The 25,385-nt window shown below is 55.5% G+C and overlaps 1 protein-coding gene across 3 annotated transcripts in view; it reads right to left on the reverse strand.

Moving 5' to 3' along the window:
- The window catches only part of LOC140403843 (uncharacterized), a 349,170-nt gene that overhangs the window by 14,604 nt on the left and 309,181 nt on the right, over positions 1 to 25,385 (reverse strand). For all 3 annotated transcript variants that reach the window (XM_072492027.1, XM_072492026.1, XM_072492028.1), the window contains 3 exons: positions 19,242 to 19,361; positions 6,063 to 6,149; positions 3,891 to 4,054 (listed from right to left, as the gene is read on the reverse strand). In XM_072492027.1, the coding sequence (XP_072348128.1) occupies positions 3,893 to 4,054; positions 6,063 to 6,149; positions 19,242 to 19,361 (369 nt within the window). In that variant the 3' untranslated portion in view covers positions 3,891 to 3,892. The remainder of the gene's footprint in view (positions 1 to 3,890; positions 4,055 to 6,062; positions 6,150 to 19,241; positions 19,362 to 25,385) is intronic.

Here is a 25,385-nt window from a genome sequence, read left to right on the forward strand (position 1 = left end):
GCTCTACCCCTCTCTCTCTATCCTCGCACAAACCCTTCCTCTCACTCTCGCGCTCACCCCCACCTCTCTAGCACTCTCCCCCCTCTCTATCTCGCGCTCTCCCCGTCTCTCTCTCTCACTCCCTAGCTCACGCTCTCCCTGCCTTCTCTCTCTCTCACGCTCTCCCAGTCTCTCTCACACCCTTCCGCAGAATCGAAGGAGTGGAGCGATCTGGGAGGGTTGGGGGGCTGGAGGGGGAACACAGATCGGGATGGATGGGAATGGGATGGGGATGGGAAGGGGATGGGGATGGAGATGGGATGGGGATGGGATGGGATGGGATGGGATGGGATGGGGATGGGATGGGGATGGGATCGTGATGGGATGGGGATGGGATGGGGATGGGATCGAGATGGGGATGGGATGGGGATGAGATGGGGATGAGATGGGGATGAGATGGGGATGGGATCGGGGTGGAATGGGGATGGGATGGGGATGGGATGGGATGGGAATGGGATCGGGATGGGATCGTGATGGGATGGGGATGGGATCGTGATGGGATGGGGATGGGATCGGGGTGGAATGGGGATGGGATGGGGATGGGATGGGGCTGGGGATGGGATCGTGATGGGATCGGGATGGGATCGTGATGGGATCGTGATGGGATGGGGATGGGATCGTGATGGGATGGGGATTGGATCGTGATGGGATGGGATGGGATCGTGATGAGATGGGGATGGGATGGGGATGAGATGGGGATGGGATCGGGGTGGAATGGGGATGGGATGGGGATGGGATGGGGCTGGGGATGGGATCGTGATGGGATCGGGATGGGATCGTGATGGGATGGGGATGGGATCGTGATTGGATCGTGATGGGATCGGGATGGGATGGGGATGGGATCGGGATGGGATCGGGATGGGATCGGGATGGGATGGGGATGGGATCGTGATGGGATGGGGATGGGATGGGGATGGGATCGGGATCGAGATGGGGATGGGATGGGGATGAGATGGGGATGGGATCGGGGTGGAATGGGGATGGGATGGGGATGGGATGGGGATGAGATGGGGATGGGATCGGGATGGGCTGGGGATGGGATCGTGATGGGATCGGGATGGGATCGTGATGGGATGGGGATGGGATCGTGATGGGATGGGGATTGGATCGTGATGGGATCGGATGGGATGGGGATGGGATCGTGATGGGATGGGGATGGGATGGGGATGGGATCGGGATGGGGATGGGATGGGGATGGGATGGGGATGGGCGAGAGGCCACGGAGAGATTGAAGAACAAAGATGACAATTGGAAAATGGAGGCCCATCCTGACATGGCGCCAGAGCCGGGCATCGGGGCGGAGTTTCGGGCCAGGGTGGCGATGGTGGTATGGAGTGGGGGGTGTGGGGTGAGGGGGGGGGAGTGGGGGGGGGGAGTGGGGGGGGGTGAGGGGGGGGAGTGGGGGGTGAGGGGGGAGTATGGGGAGTGTGGGGGGTATGGGGGGGTGAGGGTGGAGTATGGGGTGGAGTGGGGAATGTGGGGGGGAGTGGGGAGTGTGAGGGGGGGAGTGGGGTGTGTGAGGGCAGAGTGGGGAGTGTGGGGTGAGGGGGGAGAGTGGGGAGTGTGGGGGGTATGGGGGGGGTGAGGGGGGAGTATGGGGGGTGGAGTGGGGAGTGTGGGGATTGTGAGGGCAGAGTGGGGACTGTGGGGGGGGGGGGGAGGTGGGGAGTGTGGGGGGGGGGGAGTGGGGTGTGTGAGGGCAGAGTGGGGAGTGTGGGGTGAGGGGGGGGAGAGTGGGGAGTGTGGGGGGGTATGGGGGGGGTGAGGGGGGAGTATGGGGGGTGGAGTGGGGAGTGTGGGGGGGGGTGTGAGGGCAGAGTGGGGAGTGTGGGGGTTAGGGGGGAGAGTGGGGAGTGGGAGGTATGGGGGGTGAGGGGGGAGTATGGGGGGTGGAGTGGGGAGTGTGGGGGGGAGTGGGGTGTGTGAGGGCAGAGTGGCGAGCGTTGGGGGGGAGTGGGGAGTGTGGGGGGGGATTGGGGAGTGTGGGGGGGAGAGTGGGGACTGTGGGGGGGGAGTGGGGACTGTGTGGGGGGGGGGAGTGGGGACTGTGGGGGGGGACGTGGGGGGGGGAGTGGGGACTGTGGGGGGGGGGAGTGGGGACTGTGGGGGGGGGAGTGGGGACTGTGGGGGGGGGGAGTGGGGGACTGTGGGGGGGGGGAGTGGGGACTGTGGGGGGGAGTGGGGTGTGTGAGGGCAGAGTGGGGAGTGTGGGGTGAGGGGGGGAGAGTGGGGACTGTGGGGGGGGGAGTGGGGAGTGTGGGGGGGGGGAGTGGGGAGTGTGGGGGGGGGGGGTGGGGGGGAGTGGGGAGGAATGGGGAGTGTGGGGGGGGAGTGGGGAGTTTGGGGGGGGAGTGGGGAGTGTGGGGGGAGTGGGGACTGTGGGGGGGGGAGTGGGGACTGTGGGGGGGGAGTGGGGGACTGTGGGGGGGGGGAGTGGGGACTGTGGGGGGAGTGGGGTGTGTGGGGGGGGGAGTGGGGAGTGTGAGGGGGAGTGGGGTGTGTGGGGGGGGAGTGGGGTGTGTGGGGGGGGAGTGGGGACTGTGGGGGGGGGGGGAGTGGGGAGTGTGGGGGGGGAGTGGGGAGTGTGGGGGGGAGTGGGGTGTGTGGGGGGGGAGTGGGGTGAGGGGGGAGAGTGGGGACTGTGGGGTGGGGGGTGGGGAGTGTGGGGGGGAGTGTGGAGTGTGGGGGGGAGTGGGGAGCGTTGGTGGGGGGAGTGGGGGTGGTAAGGGGGGTGAGGGGGTATGGGGGGTGAGGGGGGAGTGTGGGGGGGGAGTGGGGAGTGTGGGGGGAGGGGGGAGTGTGGGGAGGGAGGGGGGGTGTGGGGGGAGGGGGGAGTGTGGGGGGGGAGTGGGGAGTGTGGGGGGGAGGGGGGAGTGTGGGGGGGAGGGGGGAGTGTGGGGGGTGAGGGGTGAGTGTGGGGGGGGAGTGAGGAGTGTGGGGGGGAGGGGGAGTGTGGGGGGAGGGGGGAGTGTGGGGGAGGGGGGAGTGCGGGGGGGAGTGGGGAGTGTGGGGGGTGAGTGGGGAGTGTGGGGGTGAGGGGGGAGTGTGGGGGGGGAGGGGGGAGTGTGGGGGGGAGGGGGGGAGTGTGGGGGGGAGGGGTGAGTGTGGGGGGGAGGGGGTGAGTGTGGGGGGGAGGGGTGAGTGTGGGGGGTGAGGGGGGAGTGTGGGGGGTGAGGGGGGAATGTGGGGGGGGAGTGGGAGTGTGGGGGGTGAGGGGGGTATGGGGAGTGTGGGGGTGAGGGGGGTATGGGGGAGTGTGGGGGGGGAGGGGGGAGTGTGGGGGGGTGAGGGGGAGTGTGGGGGGGAGGGGGGAGTGTGGGGGGAGGGGGGAGTGTGGGGAAGGGGGGAGTGTGGGGGGGGGGAGTGGGGAGTGTGGGGGGTATGGGGGGGTGAGGGGGGAGTGTGGGGGTGAGGGGGGAGTGTGGGGGAGAGGTGGGAGGAGGGGGGAGTGTGTGGGGGAGGGGGAGTGTGGGGGGGAGGGGGGGAGTGTGGGGGGGAGGGGGGAGTGTGGGGGGGAGGGGGGAGTGTGGGGGTGAGGGGGGGGTGAGGGGGGTATGGGGGGGTGAGGGGGGGTGAGGGGGGAGTGTGGGGGGGAGGGGGGGAGTGTGGGGGGGGGAGGGGGGGAGTGTGGGGGGAGGGGGAGTGTGGGGGGGAGGGGGAGTGTGGGGGGGGAGGGGGGGAGTGTGGGGGAGGGGGAGTGTGGGGGGGAGGGGGGAGTGTGGGGGAAGGGGGGAGTGTGGGGGGAGGGGGGAGTGTGGGGGGGGAGGGGGGAGTGTGGGGGGGAGGGGGGAGTGTGGGGGGGAGGGGGGACTGTGGGGGGTGAGGGGGGCGGATGAGCGGTGACGACCCACCTTCATTTTCTGATGCTGTTCTGCAATGATTCTTTCTCTCGGAGAGCCGCCATGGCGAGCTTCAGCTGCTCTTTAACTTGGCTCAGTTCACGTTCTGCTCTCACCTTCATGACACTTAACTCGGTGTAAATCTCATTGTATCTGTCCGTCGCGTACTTCTTATCCTGCGGAAAGAAATTCACCAACAAAATCACGCCGATCGCCCTGCACCCTTGCAGCTGACACCGGGACAGGAGAGCGACACCGGGGCAGGGGAGCGACGCCGGGACAGGGGAGCGACACCGGGGACAGGGGAGCGACACCGGGACAGGGGAGCGACACCGGGACAGGGGAGCGACACGGGACAGGGGAGAGACACCGGGACAGGGGAGAGACACCGGGACAGGGGAGAGACACCGGGACAGGGGAGAGACACCGGGACAGGGGAGAGACGCCGGGACAGGGGAGCGACGCCGGGACAGGGGAGCGACGCCGGGACAGGGGAGCGACACCGGGACAGGGGAGCGACACCGGGACAGGGGAGCGACGCCGGGACAGGGGAGCGACGCCGGGACAGGGGAGCGACGCCGGGACAGGGGAGCGACGCCGGGACAGGGGAGCGACGCCGGGACAGGGGAGCGACACCGGGACAGGGGAGCGAGACCGGGACAGGGGAGCGACACCGGGACAGGGGAGCGACGCCGGGACAGGGGAGCGACGCCGGGACAGGGGAGCGACGCCGGGACAGGGGAGAGACACCGGGACAGGGGAGAGACACCGGGACAGGGGAGGGACACCGGACAGGGGAGACACCGGGACAGGGAGAGACACCGGACAGGGGAGCGACGACCGGGACAGGGGAGGGACACCGGGACAGGGGAGGGACACCGGGACAGGGGAGTGACACCGGGACAGGGGAGGAGACACCGGGGACAGGGGAGAGACACCGGGACAGGGAGCGACACCGGGACAGGGGAGCGACACCGGGACAGGGAGCGACACCGGGACAGGGGAGCGACACGGGACAGGGGAGCGACACCGGGACAGGGAGCGACACCGGGACAGGGGAGCGACACCGGGACAGGGGAGCGACACCGGGACAGGGGAGCGACACCGGGACAGGGGAGCGACACCGGGACAGGGAGAGACACACCGGGACAGGGGAGAGCACAACGGGACAGGGGAGAGACACCGGGACAGGGGGAGAGAGCACCGGGACAGGGGAGGAGACACCGGGGAGGGGAGAGACACCGGGACAGGGGAGAGACACCGGGACAGGGGAGAGACACCGGGACAGGGGAGAGACACCGGGACAGGGGAGAGACACCGGGACAGGGGAGAGACACCGGGACAGGGGAGAGACACCGGGACAGGGGAGAGACACCGGGACAGGGGAGAGACACCGGGACAGGGGAGAGACACCGGGACAGGGGAGAGACACCGGGACAGGGGAGAGACACGGGACAGGGGAGAGACACCGGGACAGGGGAGAGACACCGGGACAGGGGAGAGACACCGGGACAGGGGAGAGACACCGGGACAGGGAGAGACACCGGGACAGGGGAGAGACACCGGGACAGGGGAGAGACACCGGGACAGGGGAGACACACCGGGACAGGGGAGACACACCGGGGACAGGGGAGAGACACCGGGACAGGGGAGAGACACCGGGACAGGGGAGAGACACCGGGACAGGGGAGAGACACCGGGACAGGGGAGAGACACCGGACAGGGGAGAGACACCGGGACAGGGGAGAGACACCGGGACAGGGGAGAGACACCGGGACAGGGGAGAGACACCGGGACAGGGGAGAGACACCGGGACAGGGGAGAGACACGGGACAGGGGAGAGACACCGGGACAGGGGAGAGACACCGGGACAGGGGAGAGACACCGGGACAGGGGAGAGACACCGGGACAGGGGAGAGACACCGGGACAGGGGAGAGGACACCGGGACAGGGGAGTGACACCAGGACAGGGGAGAGACACCAGGACAGGGGAGAGACACCGGGACAGGGGAGAGATACCGGGACTGGGGAGAGACACCGGGACAGGGGAGCGAGACCGGGACAGGGGAGAGACACCGGGACAGGGGAGAGACACCGGGACAGGGGAGCGAGACCGGGACAGGGGAGAGACACCGGGACAGGGGAGTGCCGTCCTGGGTCGTCCCGGACGCTTGCGATACGCACCCACTGCATAGACTGAAGTTCATCGCGCAGACATGTTGTCTCCCTCCTGAGGTTCTGCACTTCATTCTCCTTAATGCGCAGCAAGACCTGTGGGTGCAGAGAGGGAGTGAATTCAGATCAGCCGGCAGTTCCCAACCCGGAGCAGCCCCTTCACTTCCAGCCGGATTAGAATTGAATTGTACAGCGCGCCCAGAAACATGATAATGGCTGGAATCCAATGAAGGGGCGTAAGGCTGTCTTTTCTTTTCTTAGACATTTAGAGTATCCAATTCATTTTTTCCAATTAAGGGGCGATTTAGCGTGGCCAATCCACCTCGCCTGCACATCTTTGGGTTGTGGGGGCGAAACCCACGCAGACACGGGGAAAATGTGCAAACTCCACACGGACAGTGACCCAGAGCCGGGATCAAACCCGGGACCTCGGCGCCGTGAGGCAGCTGTGCTAACCACTGCGCCACCGTGCTGCCCTCATTATTTGTCATGGAATTTACAGTGCAGAACAAAGAACAAAGAAATGTACAGCACAGGAACAGGCCCTTCGGCCCTCCAAGCCCGTGCCGACCATGCTGCCCGACTAAACTACAATCTTCTACACTTCCTGGGTCCGTATCCCTCTATTCCCATCCTATTCATGTATTTGTCAAGATGCCCCTTAAATGTCACTATCGTCCCTGCTTCCACCACCCCCTCCAGCAGCGAGTTCCAGGCACCCACTACCCTCTGCGTAAAAACCTTGCCTCGTACATCTACTCTAAACCTTGCCCTCGCACCTTAAACCTATGCCCCCCCCAGTAATTGACCCCTCTACCCTGGGGAAAAGCCTCTGACTATCCACTTTGTCTATGCCCCTCATAATCTTGTAGACCTCTATCAGGTCGCCTCTCAACCTCCGTCGTTCCAGTGAGAACAAACCGAGTTTATTCAATCGCTCCTCATAGCTTATGCCCTCCATACCAGGCAACATTCTGGTAAATCTCTTCTGCACCCTCTCGAAAGCCCCCACATCCTTCTGGTAGTGTGGCGACCAGAATTGAACACTATACTCCAAGTGTGGCCTAACTAAGGTTCTATGCAGCTGCAACATGACTTGCCAATTCTTATACTCAATGCCCCGGCCAATGAAGGCAAGCATGCCGTATGCCTTCTTGACTACCTTCTCCACCTGTGTTGCCCCTTTCAGTGACCTGTGGACCTGTACTCCAAGATCTCTCTGACAGAAGGAGGCCATTCGGCCCATCAAGTCTTCACGGGTCCCTGAAAGAACAGCCTACCTAAGCCGACAGTTCCACCCTCTAACCCAGCAAACCTACCCAACATTTTTGGACACTAATGACAATTTATCACGGCCAATCCACCTAACCCGCACATCTTTGGACTGTGGGAGGAAACCGGAGCACCCGGAGGAAACCCACGCACACACGGGGAGGATGTGCAGACTCCGCACAGCAGTGACCCAACCGGGAATCGAACCCGGGACCCTGGAGCTGTGAGGCAACAGTGCTAACCACCATGCTGCCGTGCTGCCCCCCAACCCCCCGCCCTCTGGTGTCTAACTTTCCAAAACAAAATATTTATTGCAAACAAAGAAAAAAGAGAATGGTCGCCACTGCCGCCTTTTAAAGGAAAATAAATTAGGGGCAGCGCGGTGGCGCAGTGGGTTACCCCTGCTGCCTCATGGCGCCGAGGTCCCAGGTTCGATCCCGGCTCTGGGTCACTGTCTGTGTGGAGTTTGCTCATTCTCCCCGTGTTTGTGTGGGTTTCGCCCCCACAACCCAAAAATGTGCAGGGTAGGTGGATTGACCGCGCTAAATTGCCCCTTAATTGGAAAAAAAATAATTAGGTACACAAAATTTAAATAAATAAAATAAATTTGGCTGTGTGAATTTTTCCAGAAAGGGATGGCAGCAGAGGACAGGCAACTCGCCCAGCACCCACGCTCGCCCTGCACCCACGCTCGCCCTGCACCCACGCCCGCCCTGCACCCACGCCCGACCTGCACCCACGCCCGCCCTGCACCCACGCCCGCCCTGCACCCACGCCCGCCCTGCACCCACGCCCGCCCTGCACCCACGCCCGCCCTGCACCCACGCCCGCCCTGCACCCACGCCCGCCCTGCACCCACGCCCGCCCTGCACCCACGCCCGCCCTGCACCCACGCTCGCCCTGCACCCACGCCCGCCCTGCACCCACGCCCGCCCTGCACCCACGCCCGCCCTGCACCCACGCCCGCCCTGCACCCACGCCCGCCCTGCACCCACACTCGCCCTGCACCCACACTCGCCCTGCACCCACACTCGCCCTGCACCCACACTCGCCCTGCACCCACACTCGCCCTGCACCCACACTCGCCCTGCACCCACACTCGCCCTGCACCCACACTCGCCCTGCACCCACACTCGCCCTGCACCCACACTCGCCCTGCACCCACACTCGCCCTGCACCCACACTCGCCCTGCACCCACACTCGCCCTGCACGCACACTCGCCCTGCACGCACACTCGCCCTGCATGCACACTCGCCCTGCACCCACGCTCGACCTGCACCCACACTCGACCTGCACGCCCTGCACACTCGAGATTAAGGGCCCTCCAGGTATGTGCTTTTGCCGGCAGATCGCGGAGCAGTGTGGCTTCCATTTTCCCGCTGCTGGCTGCCAGGACAAGTGAACTGCGAAGATCAATGGTTTTCTTAACAGGAAGAGGCGGCCAGAGACTCAAATAGGCAGTTGGCCTATTAGACAGGTTCTCACACAGAATCTACTGGAGAGAGCTGCGCAGGAGAGTCCGGGGCAGGACAGAGCAATGCTAGTTTTAGCTCTGTACACAGCTCCAGGGCCTCAGGATAATGGCCTACAAAGAAGATACTTAACTCGGGAACAAAAGCAATATGAAGATGGTTTCTTGAGGTGTGGTTTTGCCCTGAATGAGGACCTACACGTGCGAGGCCGGATTTTACGTCGTCGTAAAGGTGAAGACAAAGGAAATGGCAGAACTCTGGGCCTGACAGGCGCGTTGTCCTCCCCTCCTTTGCAGAAATGTCACGGACAGGTACGGAAAAGGTGAACCACCTTCAACATTCACCCTTCTCCACCACCAAAGCAGTGGCAGCCGTGTGTGCCATCGACAAGATGCACGGCAGCAACTGACAAAGGCTCCCTCCTAGCCACCCGCCATCTTGACTTGGAAGATACATCGCTGTTCCTACACTGTCAGAGTCAAAATCCTGGAACACCCTCCCTAACAGCACGGCGGGGGTACCTACACCCCATCAATGCTGAATTTGGGCTTTAATTCGCTAATTCGCCACAGCAGTGACCCAGCGGGGAATCGAACCTGGGACCCTGGCGCTGTGAAGCAACTGTGCTACCCACTGTGCTAAAGTGCTGCCCTTGCGATTTTATTTTAAGTGATTTATTTTAAGTGCTGGTTTAACACAGTTCAATAATCATTACAGCGATTCTCACAGATCTGTCCTGATGTTTCCAGTCCAGCTGCTGCACTTGATCACTGCTGCATTTATAACAGCATCGGCAACCCACAGTGCTTCGCATCTGTCCCTGGTGAACAATTGTTGACTAGTGGCCAAAAATGTAAGGTAGACACTAAGGAATTCTCTAGAGAATTCAGCCGCAACATCGTTACCCACAGACTATGTGGGACTTGCTACCAAGCAGAGTTGTCGAAGTGAATATGTGTACGCAAAGCTAGGCAGGTATTTGAGCGAGAAAGGTGCAGGGCGTTACGTTGTAGGAACATTCAGCCTTCCTCCAGCATCTTCCGCCATTTAGATAGTCACGGCTGATCTGCATCTTAACTCCATCTTAACTCCATCCACCTGCTTTGGTTCTGTAATCCTTAATACACTTGCCGAATGCAAACCTAAGAATCTCCTTCGAGATTTTTAATAGACCTCAACTGGGTTCAATTAAGACGCGTGGACAGCGGTTTATTGAGTTTTTTTGACCATGTAACCAGTGGGGTAGATAAGGGGGAACTAGTAGATGTAATATACTTGGATTTCCAAAAGGCATTTAAACTTGCGTCACACAAAAAGTTACTATGCAAGATAAGGGCTTATGGAATTAATTAATAATAATCTTTATTGTCACAAGTAGGATTACATTAACACTGCAATGACATTACAGTGAAAAGCTCCTAGTTGCCACTGTTCGGGTATACAGAGGGAGAAATCAGAATGTCCAATTCACCTAACATCTAATTGGGGGTGATAGGATCAAGTTAATGGAGAGGAAGAAGGATTTGGAATAAATTGGGTATTTTCAAATCGGAAGGTTGTAACCAGTAGAAATGCAGCAGGAGCGGAGCTGGGACATCCGTTATTTACAATCTATAATAATGAGTTAGATCAAGAGACTGAGACTGGGCAGCACAGTGGCGCAGTGGTTAGCACTGCTGCCAACGGCGCCGAGGACCCAGGTTCGATCCCGGCCCCGGGTCACTGTCCGTGTGGAGTTTGCACGTCCTCCCCGTGTCTGTGTGGGTTTCGCCCCCACAACCCAAAGATGTGCAGGGGAGGTGGATTGGCCACGATAAATTGCGGCCTTAATTGGAAAAAATGAATTGGGCGCTCTAAATCTATTTTAAAAAAATTGAGTGGACAACATGTGGTCGCTGGAGTATGTCTTGGAAGAGGTCATTCACTCCATTAGAAAAGCAGAATTTTCTTTTTAAAAAGAGGCATGAAACTTTAATTTTCATAAAGACTTGGGTGGATTTGTACAACAAATCATGAGAAGCAATTCTGGGAGACCGAATTAATCTGCATTTGGAGAGGCAGGGATTCATCGAGAACAGTCAGCATGGCTTTGTTAAGGGGAGGTCGTGTCTGACCAACTTGATTCAAATTTCCGAAGAGGTGACCAGATGTGTAGATGAGGGCAATGTATTTGATGTAGCCCACTTGGAATTCAGCAAGGCTTTCAATAAGGTGCCTCATGGGAGACTGATAGCGAAGGTAAGAGTCCATGGGATCTCCAAGGAAATTTGGCAAATTGGATGCAAAATTGGCTGAGTGGAAGGAAGCAGAGGGTGATTGTCGAGGGGTGTTTCTCTAACTGGAAACCTGTGTCCAGTGGGGTCCCGCAGGTATCAGTGTGGACCCTTGCTGTTTATATAAATGATTTAGATATGAGCGTAGGAGGGTTGATCAGTAAGTTCATGGATGATACGGAAATTGGTGGGGTGGTAAATAGTGAGGAGGACAGCCTGCGATTACAGGGGGATATAGACGGGCTGGTCAGATGGGCTGATCAGTGGCAAATGCAGTTCAATCCGGCTAAGTTGGGCAAGTTTAGCACAGGGCTAAAGAGCTGGGTTTGAAAGCAGACCAAGGCAGGCCAGCAGCACGGTTCAGTTCCCGTACCAGCCTCCCCGGAACAGGCGCCGGAATGTGGCAACTAGGGGCTTTTCACAATAACTTCATTTGAAGCCTACTTGTGACGATAAGCGATTTTCATTTTTCATTTCATTTCAAGTGTGAGGTGAGGCACTTGGGCAGGACAAACAAGGCAGGGGAATACAGGATACATGGCAGGACCCTGGGAAATGCAAAGGATCAGGGGGACCTTGGTGTGTGTACACTGGTCCCTTAAGGTAGCAGAGAAGGTGGATAAGTGGTATCCTTGCCTTTATTAACCGAGGGATAGGCTTTAAGAGCAGGGAGGTTACGCTGGAACTGTATAAAATGCAGGTTAGGCTTGATTGAGATGTATAAAATTATGAGGGGCACAGTTAGAGTAGACAGGAAGAATTGTTTCCCCTTGGTGGAGGGATCAATGACCAGGGGGCCGAGACTTAAGGTGAGGGGCGGGAGGTTTAGAGGGGATGTGAGGAAAAACCTTTTCACCCAGAGGGTGCTGGGAGTCTGGAACTCGCTGCCTGAAAGGGCGGTGGAGGCAGAGACCCTCAGAACATTGAAGAAGTATTTAGATGTCCACTTGCGATCCCCAGGCTATGGGCCCAGTGCTGAGAAGTGGGGCTAGACTGGTTGGGAGGTTGTTTTTGACCGGCGCAGACTCAATGGGCCGCAGGGTCTTTTCCGTGCTCTCTGATTCTGTGACTCGAAGGAACACAAAGTTAGCATGCAGGGACGAGGGGATTGGAATACAGGTTTTGGTATAATTGGACCAAAGGACTTTGGTGCGGCCATACCTGAGGGACTGTGTGCGGCTCTAATCTCAAAGAACAAAGAAATGTACAGCACAGGAACAGGCCCTTCGGCCCTCCAAGCCCGTGCCGACCATGCTGCCCGACTAAACTACAATCTTCTACACTTCCTGGGTCCGTATCCCTCTATTCCCATCCTATTCATGTATTTGTCAAGATGCCCCTTAAATGTCACTATCGTCCCTGCTTCCACCACCTCCTCCAGCAGCGAGTTCCAGGCAACCACTATCCTCTGCGTAAAAAAACTTGCCTCGTACATCTACTCTAAACCTTGCCCCTCGCACCTTAAACCTATGCCCCCTAGTAATTGACCCCTCTACCCTGGGGAAAAGCCTCTGACTATCCACTCTGTCTATGCCCCTCATAATTTTGTAGACCTCTATCAGGTCGCCCCTCAACCTCCGTCGTTCCAGCCTTGGGGCCGATACAGTGAAAGTTCACCGTTTGGTCCCCGAGATGAGAGGGTTATTCAAGAATGACAGCCTGAGTAAACTGTGTGTACGTTCTCTGGGGTTCAGAACAATGAGAGGTGGTCTCATTGAAAGAAATAATATTCTGAAGGAGTTTGATGGGGCCGACACTCAGAGGTGGTTTCCTTTGGCAGAGGAAAGTCGCAAACACGGGGGCATCGTCTAAGGGTAAGGGGTCAACCGTTGAGGACTGAGGAAGCTCTTCACTCAAAGGTTTGTGAATTTTTAGAATTCCCTATCCCGGAGTTGTGGATGATCCCATTGTTGAATATATTTGTGGTCGAGATCTTTGGTCTCCCAGGCTAGGAGAATGCAGGAGAGTGGACAGGAAAGGGGGGCCGAGTCAGACCATATCGAATGGCGGAGCTGGCTCAACGGGGCCGAATGGCCTACTTCTGCTCCTATCCCTTACGTTGTCAATCGGAAGTTGACCTTCAGCGTGGACCAGCTGGGAGCCACAGCTGGGGCCAAACAACCCGGACAGTAACTCAGCTGCCTGTACTGGGAGGAGAGTCGGCATCTGGAGGGCACGGATTACTGGAAAAAGAGCCCCCCCCCCCACCCGCCTCCCCTAGACAAGATTGAGGATGATGAGGGGGCAGCACGGTAGCATTGTGGATAGCACAATTGCTTCACAGCTCCAGGGTCCCAGGTTCGATTCCCGGCTTGGGTCACTGTCTGTGCGGAGTCTGCACGTTCTCCCCGTGTCTGCGTGGGTTTCCTCCGGGTGCTCCGGTTTCCTCCCACAGTCCAAAGATGGGCAGGTTAGGTGGAATGGCCGTGATAAATTGCCCTTAGCGTCCCAAAAAAAAGCTTAGATGGGGTTACTGGGATAGGGGCGGAGGTGTTTGTGTCCTGTGCTGTATGTTGTGTCTCTTTTGTGTGGTGCTGGTTCTGTGGTTTTGTGTGTGGGCTTGGGTAGGGTGCTCTTTCCAAGGGCCGGTGCAGACTCGATGGGCTGAACGGCCTCCTTCTGCACTGTAAATTCTATGATGGGGGTGGCACGGTGGTTAGCACTGCTGCCTCATGGCGCTGAGGACCCGGGTTCGATCCCGGCCCCGGGTCACTGTCTGTGTGGAGTTTGCACATTCTGTCTCTGCGTGAGTCTCGCCATGTGCAAGGCAGGTGGATTGGCCACGCTAAAAATTGCCCTTTAATTGGGAAAAAAAGAATTGGGTACTGTAAATTATAAAAACAAACACAGTGAATGACGTCGATCTGGAAAGGTTAGTTGGAAAAGACTCCCTCGTAATTTTCCAACGGGAATTGAGTAGATATTTGGGAAAGAGAATGACCTCAGGTCTCTGGGGATTGGGCAGCTCCCTCAGAAGGGCCAGTACAGGGTTGAGAGGCTGAATGGTCTGCTTCCGTGCTATGCAAACGCGCGTACATCGGAGGCACAACGTGGAACGACACTGCACTCCTGGACACGCACAACGCTCACACATCACGACTACTCATTTGAATTGATTCCAAGTACATTTTATAATTTTTTTATTGAAGCAGGAATAAATTAGCGGACAAAAAAATAAGACGCTCATCGATCGTTAAGGCCGAAGCCCAAAGTGAACGAGCTGCCGAGAGCAGTAATTATCTGCTTCCATAAGTACTGCGTGAAGAAGGAGAAGGTGTTAAGCTGGGCGAAGCAGGAGCGCGAGGTGCAGTGGGATGGTGCTGGAGTTCGGATCTACCAGGACTTGACGGTGGAGTTGGCAAAAAGACGAGCGGCATTCGGGCGAGTGAAGGAGGCACTGTACAACAAGGGGGTGCGATTTGGTGTGGTATACCCGGCGAAGCTGAGGGTGACGTATAGCGCCAAAGATTTTTATTTCGAGACAGCGGAGGCGAGAAAGAGTGTCCACTTTGACGAACAAATTGCTCTCAGACCCCCAGGCCGAGATGGAGGGTACAGTAGCCACAATTAGTGTCGCAAACCACTAGGATTGGGCAGCTTTAGAGTTATCAAAATGACACCCGGGGCGGAACTGAACAAAACATTTCAAAGTTGATTTGAGGCGGAGTTTTTGCAGGGAGTTCCCCGTCGCTATCAAACCACACTTGGTCACTTTTTTGGGCCTTGGTGTGGAGTTTCTCTTTGGCCATCACCCCTGCCCTGTCCCTGACCACCCAGGGACCTGGGAGGCACCCCCCAGCCGCCCCCGGGTGCCGTTCCGCCTGGCCCACGTTTGTGCAGCCTCACTGGGAAGGCCGGTAGATCCAGTGGCCTGAGTGGGTTTAAAACCGTTTGGTCACGCCCCCCCCCCCTTTTTTTTTTAGCAAACACTTTTATTGAGGTATTTTAGGCATAGAAAAAGAGTGACATTGTACAGTACAAACAAAGGAAGTCAAGACACAAATTAAACATGGTGCAAACCACGGCTCTGTTCACGCACGGACCTGCCTCAATATCCCACTACTCTACTCTACCCCCGCCCCCCCCCCCCCCCGACACTTACTCCTCTGCAAAGAAGTCAATAATTGGCTGCCATCTTCGGGCAAACCCTCGTAGCGAGCCTCTCAAGGCGAACTTGACTTTCTCTCGGCCAAGAAAGCTCGCCATGTCCGATAGCCATACCTCAGCCCTCGGGGGGCTTTGAGTCCCTCCATGCTAACCGTATTCGTCGCCGGGCTACCAGGGAAGCAAAGGCCAGAACGTCGGCCTCTCTCTCATCCTGGACTCCCGGGTCCTCCAAAACCCCAAAGATTGCCACCTCCGGGCTCATTACCACCCCAGTTTTCAATACCCGGGACATGACATCTGCGAATCCCTGCCAATACCCCCTGAGTTTAGGGCACGACCAGAACATGTGTACATGGTTAGCCGGCCCTTCGGCGCATCTAGCACACTTGTCCCCCAGCCCGAAGAATCTGCTCATCCGGGCCACCGTCATGTGGGCCCGGTGCACGGCCTTAAACTGGATCAGGCTGAGCCTGGCGCTTGTTGCGGTCGTGTTTACTCTGCTCAGGGCTTCTGCCCAGATACCGTCCTTCATCTCCCCCCTCGAGCTTCTCTTCCCACTTAAGCTTCGGGTCCTCGGTCTGCGTATCCTCAGCTCCCATTAGCTCCTTGTAGACGTCTGAGACTCTACCCTCTCCCACCTCTCCCCTGGACACTACCCTGTCCTCTGCCTCCCCTTCGGCGGGAGACGTGGGAAGGACGGCACCAGTCTGCGTACAAAATCCCGCCCCTGTAAGTATCTAAAGTCGTTCCCTCTCGCCAGCCCAAACCTCCTCCTCCAGCGCCCTCGTGCTCGGAAAGCTCCCTTCCAGGAACAGGTTTGGTCACGCCCCCTTTGGGCGGATTCTGATTCGGAAGTCCCACGGGATTTGGGTATATCCCAAGAGGTGCCGGGAAGCCAATGAGAGGCTTCTCCCGGGATCTACAGGCCGCATAAAGCAGCCAACACATCACGCCCCTGGGCTCAGGGTTAAATTAGGAGGGTTATATTTCCTGGCATTTACAAAATTTAAAGGGTGGTTTGATCAAAAGTTTTCAAGCTATTAAGGCAAGCAGATAGACAAAAACAATTCCCACTGGTTCGGAATCAAATACTAGGGGATAGAGCCGGATCTTTCCGGAAATTATAAAGACTCCTTCACGTAAAGGATGTACAGAGTTTGAATCTCTCTTCCACAAATGTCAGCCTTAATCAATAGTATTAATGGGTGAATCACAAAATCCCTACAGTGCCATTCAGCCCATCGAGTCTGTACCAACCGTCCAATCAGCGTCCTACCTGGGTCCACTCCCCTGCCCTAACCCCGTAACCCCACCTAGCTGGCACATCTTTGGACTGCGGGCGGAAACCAGAGCGCCCGGAGGAAACCCACGCGGGCACGGGGAGGACGTGCAGACTCCGCACAGACACCCAAGGCCAGAATCGAACTTGGGTCCCTAGTGACAGCCGCGGTAAACACGGTGACACTACGCCGCCATGTTGGGTTAGGTGAATGGGCTCCACCTTCTCTTGGGAATCTCCAGGATTCCAGACAGTATTGTAGCAGACTCTCACCCCCCCCCCCCCTGAAATGGCCGAGCAATCCATTCAGTTCAAGAGCAATTCTGGACGGGTGCACTCCACAGCCAGTGACAGTAATAGGCTTAGGGGAAGCGGGGGGAGAGGGGGGTGCTGAACATGACAATCGTGGATCATCTGCCCCTCGGAGAGAAAGCCCCCCCCCCACCCCCCACACCTCATCGGGAGCTGCTGGCCATTCAAGTTGGCCTCCACCTTCGTCCCAGCTGCATCTGAAGCTGGTAGTGGTTTGATTCATAATAATAATCGCTTGTCACAAGTAGGCTTCAAATGAAGTTACTGTGAAAAGCCCCTAGTCGCCACATTCTGGCGCCTGTTCGGGGAGGCCGGCAGGGGAATTGAACCCGCGCTGCTGGCCTTGTTCTGCATTACAAGCCAGCTGTTCAGCTTGGTGCGCTAAACCAGCCCCTTAACACAGGGGGGGGTCAGGGGTTGTGGGGAGAGGGCAGGAGAATGGGGATGAGAAACATATCAGCCATGTGCCATGAGCGACATAGCAACCAGACCACAGGGGCTGGTTTAGCACACTGGGCTAAATCGCTGGCTTTGAAAGCAGACCAAGGCAGGCCAGCAGCACGGTTCAATTCCCGTACCAGCCTCCCCGAACAGGCGCCGGAATGTGGTGACTAGGGGCTTTTCACAGTAACTTCATTTGAAGCCTACTTGTGACAATAAGCGATTTTCATTTCATTTTTTTCCCTCCTGATTGAATGGGGGGGGGGGGGTAGCAGGCTCAATCGGCCCAAATGGCCTAATTCTGCTCCGATGTCTTCGGGTCTCACCGGGAATTGGCGAGACCACGTCTGGAGCGTGGGGGAGAGAAAGGCCCAATGGGATCAGGGCGGACTCCATCCTTCCCTCACCCTTTCCCCATGTGACGGTGAAGGCCTCGGCCTCGCATTATTGCAGCCGGTCAGCGATTGGCCTCAATCAGCCCAAGGGCAGGAGGGCTGGCTTGACCCCTTACCCGCCCACATTATCGGGGGGACAGCTCAAGGGAGGGTGGGCAGGCAGTGGGTTTTACATGCCACCCCCCCCCCCCCCCACCACCACCCCAAAATATGGCCGCTGGTGGGCTGGGGGGGGGGGGGGGGGGAGGGGAGGGGAGGGGTAAAGAGTGATGGAACCACGAGGACATGTGATGAATGACAACGAGGAGGAGCCGCTTCCCTCAGAGGGCCGTTCGTCTTTGAAATTCTCTCCCCTGCGCAGCCATGGATGCCGAGTCGCTGAATATATTCCAGGCTGAGTTAGACAACGTTTTGATCTCCAGGGGACTCGAGGCTTCTGGGTGGTTTGTGGGGTGGGACACGCAACAGACAGGAGCATGAAGAGAGGGCCACAACGAGATCAACCATTACGGAATGATTGAGGGGCTGAATGGCCCAGCCCCTGCTCCTATTTCAAACGACCTCATTGCGTTCTTAGCCTCCAGCCAGCCCCGCCCCAAATTCATATCAATGTCGACAACGCAAAAATTTGAGGATTGCCGGAAAAAGACACACGCTGTCAAAGTTTTCTGTCATGCACGCATCAGAACAATTTGCAAGGGTACCAAATTGCAAATGCAACGACAATAGGCACTGCATGCAACGAGAGTGCGGATTGGTTGGCAAGTGAACAGTCTCCAACAGTCAACTATTTCTATTGTGCATTCCCACTAATGACGTGTTGTAATATCATACAGTCACTCAGTACAGAACATCGCCATTCAGCCCATCATCTCAACGCCTGTTCTTTAAAAGAATCATCCACTTGGCCCCACTCCCTGGCCCTGTCCACACAGTCCTGCAAATATTTGCCCGTTTCAGGATGTAGGCGATTCCCTTTGACCCTGGGAACATATTGCAAGGTGACATCACAGCATTTTCACAGAATCACTGCAGTCCATTCGGCCCATCTTGGGGAGGTGGCGCAGTGGTACTGTCACTGGACTAGTAAACCAGAGACTCAGAGTAATGCTCTAGGGACCCAGTTCAAGTCCCGCCACTGCAGATGGTGCATTCTGAATTCAATAAAAATCTGGAATTAAACGATGACCATGAAACCAGTGTCGATTGTCGTAAAAACCCATCAGGTTCACTAATGTCCATTGGGGAAGGAAATCTGTCGACCTTACCTCACCTGCACACCTTTGGACGGTGGGAGGAAACCGGAGCGCCCGGAGGAAACCCACGCAGACACGGGGAGGACGTGCAGACTCCGCACAGACAGTGACCCAAGCCGGGAATCGAACCGGGGTCCCTGGCGCTGTGAGGCAGCAGTGCTAACCGCTGTGCCACTGTGCCGCCCCCATGACATGTTCCTTTGCAATGAAACGATTTGCAGGATTATGGGCAACAGAGGAGGGCACTAACTGGACAGTTCTTTCAAAGAGCCAGTGCGGACATGGGTGGGTCGAGTGACCTCATTTTGCGCTCTCCGGTTCTCGATTTCCTGCCCCCCCCTCCCCCCCACCCCACCCCCCACCCCTCCCCCTCATCTTACCTCCAATTCACAGGTATCTCTGTCACTGGTGACAGTTAAATTCCCAACGTTGTCCTGGCTCTTTCCCGTAACAAGTGCTCGTATTCGCGCGATCTCTTCCGACAACTGACCATTCAACTCCTGCAGGAGACAGACAGAAATATCGTCAACAGGAGCCCTTCACTTGCCCTCGCTTTACGTGCGAATCACGTCAGCCATACCGGCAGGGGGGGAAAAAAACTACAGGGACGGAAATCAGCGGAATGTGGCGACCCTGCGCGCGGGCAAGGGACAACAAAATGTCTCTTGGGGGCCGCACTCAGAACTCAGTTCGGCCGCAATGTGGGCCCTGGGTTTCAGATTTCCCACCACCGCGTCAAAATGAACCAATGTCACAAACCCTTGAATATAAAAGTCGGGAGATTATGCTTCAACCGGACAGGATACCAGTGAGATCACATCTGGAGCATTGTGCCCAGAATTGGTGAACTTATTTTTCAAACATGTTTATTAAAAAAATGTCCGCATTAAACAAAACCATCCAAAACAATTAACCAAAAATTACACAATAGAAGAAATTTGGTCACCTTATTTAAGAGAGGATGTAAATCTATTAAAAGCAGATCAGGGGGTTACTGGACTCACATCAGGAATGGGCGGGTGGGTCTTATGAGGAAAGGTTAGCGAGGTTAGGTTTGTATCAGCTGGAGTTTAATAATAATAATCTTTATTATTGTCACAAACAGGCTTACATTAACAATGCAATGAGGTTACTGTGAAAACCCCCTAGTCACCGCACTCCGCCGCCTGTTCGGGTACACGGAGGGAGAATTCAGAATGTCCAATTCACCTAACAAGCACGTCTTTCGGGACTTGTGGGAGGAAAGCGGAGGTCCCGGAGGAAGCCCGCGCAGACTTCATAGAATTTACAGTGCAGAAGGAGGTCATTCGGCCCATCGAGTCTGTAATGGCTCTTGGAACGAGCACCCTACCCAAGCCCACACCTCCACCCCATCTCCGTATCCCAGTAACCCCACCTAGACTTTTTGGACACTAAGGGCAATTTAGCATGGCCAATCTGTGTTGTGTAGGGTAGTGTTGACGAAAGATTTCAAATCACTCTCTAGTTGAAGAAATTTGTCTTACTTTTCTTATTTGATGTGCTAGTGACTAATTTTTATTTATAATCCCTCGTTTTGGTCTGCCTCACAAGTGTAAACAGCTTCTGTACATCTACCCTATCAGCTTTTCATTTTAAAAACCCCTATCTGGTCACCATTCTACCCCTCTTGATTCACCCGAGGAAGGGCAGCGCTCCGAAAGCTAGTCTCTTGTCGAGGTAGAAGAGTCTCAATGTATTCAGCCTTTTCTGATAACTATAACCTCTCAGTTTGTCGATCACCCTTGTGAATCCTTTTTCTGCGCCTTCCCCGGTATCTCTGCATCCTCGAGACCACGGAACTCTGCACAGGGGTGCTCCGCAGAAGTCGGAAACAAGGTTATCGCAATGTCTCGAGGAGTGATGGCAACTCGTAAAATATTTTTTGATTTAAAACACAGGTATGCTGACAAACAAAGAGATATCTTTGTGCCAGGCTGGACCTCATTCCGGAAAAGGGGGAATGGACGGCAGGAAGAGGAGGTTACGAGATGTCCTTGGTCGGTCAATGCTGTGGAGGGCGGAGAGACGAGAGAGACTCGCTCTTGTGTTGAAATCAGAAGCACAAAGGGACATGGGATCCTTGTTCAAGATTCTCTTAAGGTTAACGTGCAGCTTCAGTCAGCAGTTCAGAAGGCAAATGCAATGTTAGCATTCGCGTCAAGAGGGCTAGAATACAAGAGCAGGGATGTACGTCCGAGGCTGTATAAGGCTCTGGTCAGACCCCATTTGGAATATTGTGAGCAGTTTTGGACCCCTATCCAAGGAAGGATGAGCTGGCCTTGGAAAGGGTCCAGAGGAGGTTCACAAGAATGATCCCTGGAATGAAGAACCTGTTGTACGAGGAGCGTTTGAGGACTCTGGGTCTGTACTTGTTGGATGGCGGAGGGATCCCATTGAAACGTACAGGATACTGCGAGGCCTGGATAGAGTGGACGTGGAGAGGACTAGAACCAGAGGACACAATCTCCGGCTGAAGGGACAATCCTTTAAAACTGCGGTGAGGAGGAATTTCTTCAGCCAGAGGGTGGAGAATCTGTGGAACTCTTTGCCGCAGAAGGCTGTGGAGGCCAATTCACTGAGTGTCTTTAAGACAGAGATAGATAGGTTCTTGATTAATTAGGGGATTAATAATGGGGAGGAAGGCAGGAGAATGGGGATGAGAAAATATCAGTCATGATTGAATGGCGGAGCAGACTCGATGGGCCGAGTGGCCTAATTCTGCTCCTGTGTCTTATGGTCTCATAGAATCATAGAATTTACAGTGCAGAAGGAGGCCATTCGGCCCATCGAGTCTGCACCGGCTCTTGGAAAGAACACCTTATCCAAGGTCAACACCTCCACCCTATCCCCATAACCCAGTAACCCCACCCAACACTAAGGGCAACTTTGGACACTAAGGGCAATTACCACGGCCAATTCACCTAACCTGCACATCTTTGGACTGTGGGAGGAAACCGGAGCACCCGGAGGAAACCCACGCACACACGGGGAGGACGTGCAGACTCCGCACAGACAGTGACCCAAGCCGGAATCGAACCTGGGACCCTGGAGCTGTGAAGCAATTGTGCTACCCACAATGCTACCGTGCTGCCCATAAAGTGGATCCTTGGACAGGTCTCACAGGGAGCAAAGTGGGCAGCGGGGAACTCAACTGTACCGACAGCTGAATCCTCGAGATAAGATTTCAGTATCACACTCCAGGCGGACCATTAATGTCACGAAAACACAGGGTCACAGGTTTTGGAACAACTGTGAATTCTGCACTGTAAACCAAGCTTTAGTGTCCAGTGGCTGTAGGTGCGATCTTAAAAGGCCTCTGTAGAACCATTTAACCTTCCACCCAATCCCGAGCTCCCACATTAATCCAACAGTGGGAGTAACGGAGCCCTTTTCCATTTCCTACTTTTGATTTTCTGCCCTGTGGGCTGCCTGGGCAGATGGGAGCTGATCAGTGACCCCGCTGCCCAGGACCTGGCAGTGTGCGCCGCTACACATGGCCGCTGGGGCCTCGATTTAATGTCTCAACCGAGGGACGTGGCCTCTTGACAATGCAGCACTCCCTCCGTACTACACTGGAGAGTCCGCTTAGATTCTGGGTTCAAATCTCTGGAGGGCAATTAAAAGAAAACGTCACCGTTTGTCTTCTTATTGCTACTGATTCTTTGTACTCAACCTGCAACATGAACAGGGCAAATTTTGGGCGCACCAGGCAACTGAGCGAGACAAGGCCGCAGGATGTATTTGTCCCCTCTCATTTACCATCAGGAGGGATCCAGTCGTGATCTCAGACACATCCATATTATTATTTTTTTCCTTTTAAAACATTTTTCCAATTCAGGGAAAACGAATTCCAAAACAAATTTGATTGAGTTTTTTGAAGGGGTAACCAGGAAGGTAAATGAGGGCAGTGCAGTCGCCGTTGTCTACATGGACTTTAGCAAGGCCTTTGACAAGGTACCGCACGGTAGGTTGTTGCAAAAGGTTAAATCTCACGGAATCCAGGGCGAGGTAGCCAATTGGATACAACATTGGCTTGACGACAAAGGGTGGTTGTGGAGGGATGTTTTTCAAACTGGAGGCCTGTGACCTGCGGTGTGCCTCAGGGATCGGTGCTGGGTCCACTGTTATTTGTTATAAATATTAATGATTTGGATGAGAATGTAGGAGGCATGGTTAGTAAGTGTGCAGATGACACCAAGATGGGTGGCATAGTGGACAGTGAAGAAGGTTACACAAGATTGTAACAGGATCTTGACCAATTGGGCCAGTGGGCCGATGAATGGCAGATGGAGTTTAATTTAGCTAAGTGATGCGTTTTGGTAGATCAAATCAGGGCAGGACCTCCTCAGTTAATGGTAGGGAGCTGGGGAGAGTTACAGAACAAAGAGATCTAGGGGTACAGGTTCATAACTCCGTGAAGGTGGAGTCGCAGGTGGACAGGGTGTAGAAGGCATTCAGCGGACGAGGTTTTATTGGTCAGAATATTGAATACAGGAGTTGGGATGTCTTGTTGAAGTTGTACAAGACATTAGTCAGACCACACATGGAATACTGTGTTCAGTTCTGGTCACCCTATTGTAGGAAGGATATTGTTAAACTAGAAAGGGTGTAGAAGAGATTTAGGAACAAGAAGAAGAACAAAGAAAATTACAGCACAGGAACAGGCCCTTCGGCCCTCCCAGCCTGCGCCGATCCAGATCCTTTATCTAAACCGGTTGTCTATTTTCCAAGGATCTACTTCCCTCTGTTCCCCGCCCGTTCATATATCTGTCTAGATGCATCTTAAATTATGCTATTGTGCCCGCCTCTACCACCTCCACTGGCAAAGCGTTCCAGGCACCCACCACCCTCTGCGTAAAAAACTTTCCACGCACATCTCCCTTAAACTTTCCCCCTCTCACCTTGAAATCGTGACCCCTTGTAATTGACACCCCCACTCTTGGAAAAAGCTTGTTGCTATCCACCCTGTTCATACCTCTCATAATTTTGTAGACCTCAATCAGGTTCCCCCTCAACCTCCGTCTTTCCAACGAAAACAATCCTAATCTACTCAATCTTTCTTCATAGCTAGCACCCTCCATACCAGGCAACATCCTGGTGAACCTCCTCTGCACCCTCTCTAAAGCATCCACATCCTTCTGGTAATGTGGCGACCAGAACTGCACGCAGTATTCCAAATGTGGCCTAACCAAAGTCCTATACAACTGTAACATGACCTGCCGACTCTTGTACTCAATACCCCGTCCGATGAAGGCAAGCATGCTGTATGCCTTCTTGACCACTCTATCGACCTGCGTTGCCACCTCCAGGGTATAATGGACCTGAACTCCCAGATCTCTCTGTACATCAATTTTCCACAAGACTCTTCCATTGACCGTATAGTCCGCTCTTGAATTAGATCTTCCAAAATGCATCACCTCGCATTTGCCTGGATTGAATTCCATCTGCCATTTCTCTGCCCAACTCTCCAATCTATCTATATTCTGCTGTATTCTCTGACAGTCCTCCTCGCTATCTGCAACTCCACCAATCTTAGTATCATCTGCAAACTTGCTAATCAGACCACCTATACCTTCGTCCAGATCATTTATGTATATCACAAACAACAGTGGTCCGAGCACGGATCCCTGTGGAACACCATTAGTCACCTTTGTCCATTTTGAATCACTCCCTTCCACCACGACTCTCTGTCTCCTGTTGCCCAGCCAGTTCTTTATCCATCTAGCTAGTACACCCTGAACCCCATACGACTTCACTTTTTACGAGGATGCGACCAGGACTTGATGTCTGAGTTATAGGGAGAGGGTGGATAGGCTGGGATTTTTTTCCCTGGAGCGTAGGAGGCATAGGGGTGATCTTATAGAGGTCTATAAAATAATGAGGGACATAGATAAGGTAGATAGTCGACATCTTTTCCCAAAGGTGGAGGAGTCTAGGACTAGACGGCATTGGTTTAAGGTGAGAGGGGAGAGATACAAAAGAGACCAGGGGGGACATTTCTTCACACAGAAATGGTGAACATCTGGAACGAGCTGTCAGAGGCAGTGGTAGAGGCGGGTACAATTTTTTCCTTTAAACAGCAGTTAGATAGTTACATGGGCAGGGTGGGTATAGAGGGGTATGGGCCAAATGTGGGCAAGTGGGACTAGCTTAGTGATAGAAACTGGGCGGCATGGACAAGCTGGGCCGAAGGGCCTGTCTCCATCCTGTAAACATCAATGACTCTAAAGGGTAATTTAGCGTGGCCAATCCACCTACTCTAATCTACATCTTTTGGGTTGTGAGTGTAAGACCCACGAAAACACGAGAATGTGCAAACTCCACATGGGTAGTGACCCAGGGCCGGGGTCGAACCCTGGGCCTCGGCGCCATGAGGCAGCAGTGCTAACCACTGTGCCACCGTGCCCCCCCCCCCCCTCTCCACACACATCCATATTATAACCATCAAATAACCCACACGGTTTTCCTCATTCAAACTTATATATTCACAGTGAGCCCTGCAC

This window comes from Scyliorhinus torazame, chromosome 29 (genome assembly GCF_047496885.1).
Source record: "Scyliorhinus torazame isolate Kashiwa2021f chromosome 29, sScyTor2.1, whole genome shotgun sequence".
Lineage (NCBI taxonomy): Eukaryota > Metazoa > Chordata > Chondrichthyes > Carcharhiniformes > Scyliorhinidae > Scyliorhinus > Scyliorhinus torazame.